The 11,504-nt window shown below is 48.2% G+C and overlaps 1 protein-coding gene and 1 non-coding gene across 2 annotated transcripts; both read left to right on the top strand.

Annotated features, from left to right (window-relative positions):
• Positions 1 to 120: 120 nt before the first annotated feature.
• Exosc6 (exosome component 6) lies at positions 121 to 2,030 on the top strand. The gene has a single exon (XM_052166216.1). It carries the CDS (start codon positions 813 to 815, stop codon positions 1,629 to 1,631), a length of 819 nt encoding a protein of 272 aa, XP_052022176.1. The 5' UTR covers positions 121 to 812; the 3' UTR covers positions 1,632 to 2,030.
• A 4,460-nt stretch (positions 2,031 to 6,490) lies between these two features.
• On the top strand, positions 6,491 to 6,561 carry Trnag-gcc (transfer RNA glycine (anticodon GCC)). The gene has a single exon. It is a non-coding gene; the product is annotated as a tRNA-Gly (tRNA).
• Positions 6,562 to 11,504: the final 4,943 nt, after the last annotated feature.

Raw genomic sequence — 11,504 nt, 5'->3', positions numbered from 1 at the left:
AGGTTACGGTTCCAGCTGGTTCCTGGTTGATGTTACCACAAAATAGACCCTCCCACCCCCCCCCCACCCCCCCCCACCCCCCCAGACTTCTGAATGTTAGGAGCGGACCCTGGGAGAGCAGAGCCAGAGGTGGAATGGATGGGCTGGAATCCAATAGAAGGGGTGGAGGGAAATTCTTCTGAATTGCTTCTAGTGGAGAGCCACTGCTCTTAGTCTCTTAGGACAACCTCCATCATGCTTGTCTGCATGCCTCCCTTTGAGGTCAGACAACTGATACAGGAGGTATGAATGTGTAGATGTCTCCTAGTAACTGCTCCATCCCTGCCGCTTTAATATAAACTAGGTTCAAGACCCTGGCCCAGCCCTAAAATTCAATTTGTATGAATCTACAAACAGAAGGTTCTGGAAGCAGAGATACTGCCTGCTTATGACACGTTCCTCGGAGTGTTAGAAATTGTATGTGTAGAAGTGTAGGAAGGAAGAGAGATTCTGTCCATTTATTAAACAAGTGTTGAAACCAGCGAGGGGACTAAGCACAGGAGTGAACAAAAAGTTCTCACTTTGAGCAAGCTTATGTAAAAGACTGCAAAATTCAGGGATAACAACAGATCAGGGCCTTAGAACTAGTTAAGGTACCAGCACAGGAATCCTGCCGTACCTCGCCGTTCTTCCTCCACTCCGCTAGGTGGCAATGCGGACGTCTACCGCTCTCCCGATAGGCTCTGCGCGGGCGCGTATCTTTAAGCCAGCGGAAGAGCCGGAGCGCAAGGGCAGGCCAGCAGGCGGAAGTAGCTCGCACGCCGGTAGCCGCCATGCCGGGAGACCACCGCCGCATCCGCGGGCCGGAGGAGTCCCAGCCGCCGCAGCTGTACGCGGTCGAAGAAGACGAGACGCCCGCTGCTCGCGACCCTACGCGGCTACGACCGGTGTACGCGCGCGCGGGGCTGCTGAGCCAGGCCAAGGGCTCCGCCTACCTGGAGGCGGGAGGTACCAAGGTGCTGTGCGCCGTGTCTGGTCCGCGGCAGGCTGAGGGCGGCGAGCGCGGCGGCGGTCCTGCGGGAGCGGGCGGTGAAGCCCCGGCTGCCCTCCGTGGTCGCCTGCTCTGCGATTTCCGACGCGCGCCCTTCTCCGGTCGCCGGCGTCGCGCACCCCAGGGCAGCGGCGAGGAGCGCGAGCTGGGTCTGGCTCTGCAAGAGGCTCTGGAGCCCGCTGTGCGCCTGGGGCGCTACCCTCGTGCTCAACTCGAGGTGTCCGCGCTGCTGCTGGAGGACGGCGGCTCTGCGCTGGCTGCGGCGCTCACCGCTGCTGCGCTCGCCCTGGCCGACGCGGGAGTCGAGATGTATGATCTAGTAGTGGGCTGCGGCCTGAGCCTCACACCGGGACCCTCCCCGACCTGGCTGCTGGACCCCACGCGGCTCGAGGAGGAGCATTCTGCGGCCGGTCTCACGGTGGCTCTCATGCCTGTGCTCAATCAGGTGGCCGGGTTACTGGGCAGTGGGGAAGGCGGTCAGACTGAGAGTTGGACTGATGCGGTGCGCCTGGGCCTGGAAGGCTGCCAGCGCCTCTACCCGGTGCTGCAGCAGTGCTTGGTGCGGGCCGCCCGCCGGAGGGGTGCCGCCGCCCCACCCTGATTGGAAAACCTGAGCGACAGAGGACGCGGAGGACTGCAATCGCCCTTCTCTCCCAAAAGGACCAGCGCTGTTGGTCGCCTGACTTCGCTGAGCTGAGAAACGAGAGTGGGGGAGAACCAAAGCACTGCACAGCTGTGTGGGAAAGGTTTAAAAGGCCTTTGAGAACACGATCCAGTTGGAGAAATTTGAAAGAAGCCATACTCCTAAGTTGGAAAGGACTTGAACTGGATTGACCTAGTAAATGAGACCTGGGGCTATGGTCTTGTAAGGGATGGACCCTCTGCGGGCCAACCATCAGCTCCAATATATAATAAACTGATTCTTGTGAGAGGATGGACAAGGGGGCTTTGCCTTCTCGGTACTCGGAGTAAAACATAAAAACGTTTTTATACCTGGAAATACATCTGTTGTGGTTTTTCTTGATACTAGAGTTAGAAGCAATGCCGTTCCGAACTGGGCATGTGTTGTCAAGGGCTCGAGTCATTACTGCCTTAAATGTTCCTATTAGCCCACCGTATGTAAGAAAGGATTATGTGCTTTGGAGGAGAAACCTGCCCTGGGAGCATTGTCTGGGGCAGCTGCTGAGGGGATAAGACAGAAACCCCGGCCTCGAAAAAAAGACTGGGGAGATTTAAAAGGAGAAGCCCCGGTGCATCCCTATCCTTTCTTTTAGGACAAAACCATATCTAGGAGTTGGGTAACTGAAAAGGATTATGCTCTGGAAGGATGCAGGGTCCCATCCTGGTGTCCTGTCCAGGTTTGGCTTCTGGGAACAAGGCTTAGGGCAGCAATGGACTACTCAAATGGAGACCGCCTAAATACTGTGGCATCATTTACAGCCTGACTGTTCCTTAAGGCAGAGCAGGCCTGGCTGACCAGGAGTATAGGGACTTGTCTTGTTCTTCAGTAAGGGCTGGATTGGAGGAAGCTGTGTGAGACTTACTAAGTATTCCAGGGGTCTGCTCAGTTTATGAGGACAAAGTAAGAACCCCTGACCAGGAAGAAGAAATACACATTTTATTTTTCCCTTTCTGACATGACTGTCTAGAGCAAATAAAGAGCCAGGAAGGCAGTGGGCACGCCTTTAATAATGCCAGCACTTGGGAGGCAGAGGCAGGTGGATTTCTTGAGTTCGAGGTCAGCCTGGTCGTCTACAGACTGAGTTCCAGGACAGCTAGGGCTATACAGAGAAACCCTGTTTCAACACCCCCCCCCCAAAAAAAGAGAAAGATAAGGAGCTGTAAAAGTTCCCCTATTCTGAAGGATAGCTTATGGCTTTGTAGGGTACATGGTGGCTTTAACCAAAAGAGATTGGTTAGGTGGGCGCACACAACCTTACAGCTCGGTGTCACTAGGGTACAGTGTGCTTCGCTGCTGTAGCTGCAGAAAAATGGACACACCACCAGATTTAGTGTTCGTGGGCAAGGAGAAAAATAAGCGCCAGTCTTCATTCCATGAGAGCCAGTGACGCTCTTTGGGCTCAGGGCTTTGTCAGGTGCCTCCTGCAAGATCACCACAGTTGAAAGAGAATAGTGAGATATTGCTGGTGTGTGGGGCTTCCCTACCCTGCCCACAGCAGGAGTTAAAACCGTTAGTACTGGGAGGTTTTCTGGGTGGGCTGGACGGAGCTTCAGCACTAGAAATGCCCAGGTGCTAGTAAAGGTGACTTCAAGTTGCAAGGGAGTGACTAGGGGCTTTCCAAAAACACAAGGCAAGGAAACAGGCCACCCAAGAAGTACCAGCTGAAGAAAGTCTGGAAAGTTTCCTACCTCCTACTGGCTATACTGGTCTGACACTTGATTCTTCACCTGTAGAAAATAAGAGGGGCCGGCTTAGAGGGCAGGAGGCAGAGCCTAGGAAAGATGGCTAAAATGAGCTAAAATCTAGTTCCTCCAACTCCCCTCCTTCCCCTGTTTTGGGATCTTTGGGAAGTCTGAGGCTACTCTAGATTCTTTGGAGGATGGCAGGGATGCTGGCGAGTATCCAGTCTAAGCATGCCCACTAGCCCCGAAGCCTGGAAACCCAGAACCAGCAGGCAGGAGCAGACATTTTCTCTGTAGCACATTCTTTTTCCGGATCAGTTGTGACTCTGGCCATAAGTGGCAGGGAGGACCTTCCAGAGCCCATCCAGCCTGGGTTAGGCAGGGCATTATGAGGAATTCACTGATAATGGAGAAAGGTGTGGGAGGACAGAAAATTTAAGGCCCTATACTGCTACACAAAGGATTATCAGTGTCCACATTTGGACTGTCTCACTCTAGAAACTTTAGCATGCCACAGCCCTGGTTCAGGAAATCAAATGTTAACAAGCTTAAAGAGGGAGGCGGGGCCTTGGCTTATGGAACATATATAGGTATCATACAAAGTCAGATTTCGTCTGTCTCCTTTCCAGAAGATGGTATTTCAACCCAGAACTGACTTAACCCAAGTGTCCAGATGCCTGGCCAGTAGATCCTGGTATAGCTGAGCCGACCAAGCCCAGAATCAAGGGGCTAAAAAGCAGAGAAGGGAGAAGTGGCTGTCCTAAGAACTGCTCTTGGGTACAAGTTGTAAACCCGTCTGTACCCTACTACTTACTCTGTGCACCTACATAAACCAAGCGCTCTGTCTTTGCTCATAGAGAGGCCACAAGGACCCAAGTAGGGTGAAGGGGAGCAGAACACTCCCTGATTACCGTGTGTGTGTGTGTGTGTGTGTGTGTGTATTGCCCTGAGCTGCCTGCCTCTTCGTAGGCCCTCCGGCCCCTGGACACAAGGGGCTCAGTATTTTGGCGTGAGAAGCCTGCACTTCCAGGACACCTGTTCCCTTCACTCTCCTTTGGTCCTGTTTAGAGAGCCAGTAGGCTAAAGTTCAGAGGTCCCCGCTGACTCAATCAGGAGCCTAGCAGTAATCTAGAACTCCAAAGAACAAGAGGGAGAATGAGGCAACTGCTTTGACCCTAGATATCAGGAGGGAACCAGGACAACCTAGAGGTCACAGAGGTACTTCTGGCCGTGGAAACAGCCAAGGGAAATGAAGTCTAATACTGGTAAAGGAAGCCCCAAACAGAGAAAGCCACTAACAGAAGAACCCCAAGTACCCCAATCTGGGACCCACGGAGAACATGACCTGGGCATCCCTTTGAGTACCTGCCTCACGTGCTGCTCCTGCTGCTGCTCCATGGACTCCAGACTCTCCAGCAGGCTGTCCACCCGGGCTTTGATCTCGCTCAGCTCCCTGCGGATGGAATCCAGCTCCTCAGACTGGTCTGCTAAGAGGGGGCAGAGTTGAAGCGCACATGGCCACAGGGGTACAGGGACTGAGAGCGGGTACTGTTGGGGTTTTACAGCCTTCCCTCACTTTAGATAAAGCTACCCAACTCCTCCCCACACTGAAGGTGAGGGCTGGGCCCCTTACTCACTCTTTATCCCCCCCAGGGGCAGGTGACTGTTCCTGCAGGCCTTGTGAGTGCTGTAAGCCGTCCTGACCCCTGTACTTAGATAGGTCCTTCGCCTCTTGGCTGGCACCTGATGGATGAGTGCAGGGGTCCTTTTGCTTTCATTCACCCTAAAGAGACAAGGAGGGAGCAGTCAAGTCATCCAGCTCCACGTCCCTACCTCAGGACACAGCTGACAAGACCCAACCACTAACTACTAGCAGTGTATACCTTCTCTATTTGACTCAGTTCAGTTTACAAATAAGGGGAAGCCAGAGTCGTCCTGGCCCTCAGCTGAACTTGGAAGAGTAAGTATACCCTCCCTCCCTCCCTCCTTTCCCTCTCTTATGTCGCCCTGATTGGCCTCAAACTCTCTATGTAGCTGAGGCTGACTTTGAACTCCTGCCCATCCTACCTACACCTGCAGCCCTTCCTTTGAAGGTCTGGACTCTTCCTCAGAAGACACCCTAGGCTCTTGCCCAGAGTCATTTTGGAGACCACAACAGACCAGCTTCTCCCTGATTGGACTCTTCACCACCACCACCACCACCCACCCACCCACCCCACCCCTGCTGCCGAGGTAAGTGGCAGTAGGGCGACAACCCAGCCGGCTGTCCAGCCGGAGCCTGGCCCTCCAAAGGCACTTCTGCCTGAGCCAGGCACTACTGATCTTCCGGATCTTTGTCCGGCAAAGGATGAAAGAGAAATTAAGCCAGAGCCCAAGGTCTTAGTGTGGGTGTGGAGATTTTAATCCTAGCGTGGGAACTGCCGGAAAGCAGAGGTCAGCATATGAGGGGCTAGTAAGAAAGGTTAAGGCCGCAGCCGAGCCACCTGCCCTTGGCTGCGGGGCCATGGAAGAGGTGGAGCTCCGAAGAGGTGCCGGGCTCTTAAGGGCGGTCTCCCTCCTTTTCATACGGAGGGGTGTTGTATCAATGCAGACAATCGCCTATTCCAAAGCATGAATGGCTGGTGCGAATACACAAAGCATTAGGTCCAGCCTGGAATAGGCTGGTGAGCATGCTGGGTTGGAGTTGGGTCTAAAGTTAAGAAACAGCTTCCTAGGTGCTGTCGTCTAACGTGCCCAGCTCTAAGGCGACTCCGTGGACCAAGGGAAGGATAGGATGCCCATCTGCCCTTACAGCCTGCAGGGTCCCCGCAATTGTGATGAGGTTTCCGGCCACCTCTGCTTCCTGACTTCTGGATGTCTGGGTGGGCGGTAGAGGACACTCGGGGCTGCTTCGGATTCCGGCCGGTAGGAGGAAGAAAAAGCAGGCGGGCGCAGATCAGCGTGGAGAAGGCACGCATCTCTCCCAAACAAGGTAGATCAGATCCGAAAGAATGTTGTATCCAGAGCCCCAGATGCAGGATTTCAGGAATGACGACGCTATGCAGTCCAGACCGTCAGAGACTGAACTAAACCAGCAAAGGCAACTCCTATAGTAAGGCATTGGTGGTTCAGTGGTAGAATTCTCGCCTGCCACGCGGGAGGCCCGGGTTCGATTCCCGGCCAATGCACAACATTGTTTTCCAAAATGGAATTTTTAAGTAATCAGAAAAGACCTCGTAAAGAACTAAAACTTCAGCGGATGGAATGTAGGTCAGGACAGACATTCTGCAGCCTCGACAGCAAGAAGGAGCCCCCAAGTCCCTGCATTGAATTGAGTTCACTGGCACCCTTCCTTTTTCCTACAAGAGGAACAATCTGGTTGCACCTGGGCTAACAGCTGCAGTCTCTCTAAAATCTTGAGTCTTCCCACACACAGAAAGAAAGGAAGAAGAAATTAAAAGAAAATTTAAGAGAAAGGGAGAGAGAGAAATTAAGAAAAGGAAAGAGAGAAATTAAGAAACCCAAAATTTTGTAAGTATCTCTATAGACAAAAACCAAACTGCCTCGCAGAGCTCCACTTTGGAAAAGGAAGGGACCCGTGTGAACCGCGCCTTTCCCCACATCCGTCCCTCCACGTGGTCCACAAGACTGAACAACTGTACAGCTCCCACTATACAGCCAGGGCTATACAGAGAAACCCTGTCTCAAAAAAAAAAAAAAAAAAAAAACAAATCCAAAAAACCAAAAACAAAACAACAAACAAAAGCCCCAGGGTTTCTCTGTCTAGCTGTCCAGGAACTCAATCTGTAGGCCAGGCTGGCCTCGACCTCAGAGATCCATCCACCTGCCTCTGCCTCCCAAGTGCTGGGTTTAAAGGGGTGGGCCTCCACCAATCAGCTTCTTTTTAATTTTTGTTTTTGTTTTGTTTTCAAGACAGAATCTCACTATGAGGCTCTGTTTATCTGGAACTCATGTAGCCAAGGCTTGCTCAAACTCATAAAGAGCCTTTGTCTCTCAAGTGCTGGGATTAAAGAGAAGTACCACAGCCAGGGGCTACACAGAGAAACCCTGTCTCAAAAAAACCAAATCCAAAAAACAAACAAACAAACAAACAAACAAAGAGAGAGAGAGAGAAGTGTCACAATGCCCAGTCGGTTACTATTTTAATATCTGATATGTCCTCTATCCAAGAGTTATATAGTAAATGGATTTTTTTAAACAGTCTTCAGACACATCAGAAGAGGGCATTGGATTGTATTACAGATGGTTGTGAGCCACCATGTGGTTGCTGGTTGCTGGGAATTGAACTCAGGTCCTCTGGAAGAGCAGTCAGTGCCCTTAATCACTGAGCCATCTTTCCAGGCCCTGTAAATGGATTTATGGTTTAGGAAGATAATCCCTGCTCTACCCATTATCTTCAGGAAGGCTGGGTGTATCCAAACCTTCAATCCCAGCCCTTGAGAGGCAGAGGCAGGATGACCTCTGCGAGGTTGAGGCCAGCCAGAGCTACATAGAGAGATCCTGTCTAAAAGTTAGTTAAATAAATAAGAGGAAGGGAGAGAGGGGGGATGGGAGGAGTAGGGGCAGATGAGAATAATCAGTGTATGTTGTATGCATGTATGGAACTTTTATTTTTATATTTTATTAATTTTTTTTATTTATTGAAAAGGGAAGTAAAAACACTATGATAAAATTAAAGATTTTACATGGAAAATATTTCAGATAAACACATTAAAATTGACAATTTTCATGGAAAATTAAAGAGTAAAGTGGTAGACATGTAAAACATTGCTAATTGAAATATGGGATAGAAGCATTTTATGATAGAATTGAAGATTTACATGGAAAATATTTCTGATAAAATTGTAGAAAAATGTAGAAAAACATGTTAGAATTGAAGATTATCATGGGAAATTTTATATAGATATAATAATGGTAGGTATAAAAGTATTCCTAAATTGATTGAAAGTGGAATTATAAATATTTTCTGATAAACTTGAAGATTTACATGGAAAATATTTCTGATAAAATTGAAGAAATATATAGAAAAACATGTTAAAATTAAAGATTATCATGGACATTATATAGGTAAAATGACAGGCATAAAGATAATTCTAAGTTGATTGAAGGCAGAATTATAAACATTTTCAGATAACGTTGAAGATTTACATGGAAAATATTTCTGGAAAGATTCAAGAAATAAATAGACAAACACTTTAAAATTGACTATTTTGCCAGGTGGTAGTGGCACATGCCTGTAATCCCAGCACTCTGGGAGGTAGAAATCCAAAAAAAAAAAAAAAAAAAAAATTGACTATTTCATGGAAAATTTTACATAAAAATGGTAGATATAAAAACTCTTTCTAAATTAATTGAAGGTGGAATTAGAAACATTTGTGATAAAATCAAAGATTTACATTGAAAACATTTCTGATAAAATAGAGGAAGTATATAGAAAGGCATTAAAATTAAAGAAAGAGTTTTTATATCTACCATTTTTATGTAAAATTTTCCATGAAATAGTCGGGCCCGACTGGAACTTTTAAAGAATAAAAAATATTGTCTTAAAAATAAATAAAATAGCCGGGCGGTGGTGGCTCACGCCTGTAATCCCAGCACTCTGGGAGGCAGAGGCAGGCGGATTTCTGAGTTCGAGGCCAACCGGTCTACAGAGTGAGTTCCAGGACAGCCAGGGCTATACAGAGAAACCCTGTCTCAAAAAAAACCAAATTAAAAATAAATAAATAAATAAATAAATAAATAAATAAATAAATAAATAAATAAAAATGTATACAAATACACATGCCCACACATATAAAACAGAACAACTATATGGTGAGGTGACACAGTAAGTAAAGGAGCCACCAACAGTGACAGCCGGGAATTTGCTCCTTCTCAGACCCGTACACAGTAAACTCTTGCAAAAAACCAACTCTTGCAAGGTGTCCTCTGACTTCCACACAGAAGCCACAAAACATGTACATGTGCACTTGTGTGTGTACACACACATGTACACTTACATGCATACACATGTACATACACCTGCATGAATGCACACATGCAAATTTTTTTAAATTCGAAAGCAACAACAACAAAAAAGATTTTCCTGAAAATTGTTTAAGGCCCTGCCAAGCTAAGACAAGATGTCATCTAGAAAGGTTCCCAAACATCTATATTTAGGAAAAAGTTTCTGATTCTTCCACAGAAGAGGTTCTCCTTGATGGACTCCCTGACTCCAGGGTGGAAAAGGAGCACCCCCCCCCCAAGTCAGGAGGAGGTCCAGGTTATGTCATCCTGATAGGGTAGAATGCACTTTGTCAGTTAGAGACAAAACCAGAGACTCAGGGATGAGTCCCAAATGCTGAGATGCTGGGTGGGCAGCACGCTTAGGGAACCTTCTAGATTCCTTTTCCCTTCTCAAGGGAACACATACAAGTAGACAACCAGCCTGCCTTGCTGACAGGACAGACTCACCAGAAGATGATCCTGTCCCGTGGTCTCTTCTGGTCTGGATGGGCAGACGCAGGCCTGGGCTTTCCAGACATGTTTAATCTGATGGAGAGAGAGGGGTAGGGCAGAGGTGAGGGGATGGAAAGAGGGCCATAGGAGGGTGGGTCACTGCTCAGCCTGTCCTTGGACAAATCCTAGCAGGCCCTATCTAGGGCTGTCTGCTCAAGCTCCAGGGAGTTGTCCTGAAAGTTATCTAAAACAAGGATATCCTGCAGCTGGAAAGGTTCCCCAAACCATCTAACCTCATATTAACCTCACTGCCCAGGCCCTGGAGTTTAGGTACTATCAAAATGCAGGAAGAAGGATGCCTGTGGTCCTTGTCTCCTCTGTAAAGACACCCAGCCCTCAACTGCGTTAATTTTTGAGTGTCCTCCTGCTACCAGCCAGGGATGGAGAGTGCCTTTGCCAGTTACCCTGGCCCTAGCCACCACTGCCGGGCCCACACCCAGCACCTGCTTCTGGGCTAAGCCTCAAATAGCCAGGAATGCTGGCAGCCAGAAACAAAAGAAACTTTTAAAAATATATTGCTTATTATTGGGGCAGGGCACATGCCACAGAGTGCTTATGGAGGTGGGAGAGCTCGCTGGAGTCACGCGGATAAAACTCAGTTTGTCAAGCTCGACCAGCAAGAAGTAACTTACCCACTGAGCCATCTTGCTGATGTAAAAAAGGAACTTTAAAAAAAAATCTTAGATTCATTTTTGCCTTTGGATAAATAACCTCCCAGATTTCATATATATATATATATATATATATATATATACCATATATTATATATTTATATAAACTCAAAGAGGGAACATGCCTGAAGGCAGGACAAGGAAAACAGAAAGTTTAAGGTCAGCCTGGACTTCAGATCTGTTTGATTTACTTTAATTTTATTTCATAAGCATTACTGGCTTTTCGAATCTCTTGTGTAAGACAGCCTTACCTAGTAGACCAGGCTAGCTTCTAATTCATGACTGTCCCTTGTCAGTCAACCATCAGAAAGGCAGAGGCATTGACCACCATACCAAGAAAAAAAAATTATTTTTTTTTTAGTTTTTTTTTTTTTTTTTTTTTTTTTGAGACAGGGTTTCTCTGTGTAGCACTGGCTGTCCTGGAACTCACTTTGTAGACCAGGCTGGCCTCGAACTCAGAAATCCACCTGCCTCTGCCTCCCAAGTGCTGGGATTAAAGGCGTGCGCCACCGCCACCACCACCCGGCTGAAAAATATTTTTTTCTTTTCCTTTCTTTTTTCTTTTCTTTCTTTCTTTCTTTTTTTTTTTTTTTTTTTAGTTTTTTGGATTTGGTTTTTTCGAGACAGGGTTTCTCTGTATAGCCCTGGCCGTCCTGGAACTCACTCTGTAGACCAGGCTGTCCTGGAATTCAGAAATCCGCCTGCCTCTGCCTCCCAGAGTGCTGGGATTACAGGCGTGTGCCACCACTGCCCAGCTGAAAAATATTTTAAATTCAAAATAACTTGGCTCCAGTTGTGTGTGGGGGGGGAGGGGGCGGGGGGGGGGAGAGAGAGAGAGAGAGAGAGAGAGAGAGAGAGAGAGAGAGAGAGAGATCATGCCCAGAAGCTGGAAGAGGATGTCTGGTGTCCTGCTGTCTATCACTCCTACCTATGCCTTTAGC

This window comes from Apodemus sylvaticus, chromosome 21 (genome assembly GCF_947179515.1).
Source record: "Apodemus sylvaticus chromosome 21, mApoSyl1.1, whole genome shotgun sequence".
NCBI classification, from domain to species: Eukaryota; Metazoa; Chordata; class Mammalia; order Rodentia; family Muridae; genus Apodemus; species Apodemus sylvaticus.
Note: the sequence above shows the minus strand (reverse complement) of the source record. Positions and strands in the feature narration are given on the sequence as shown.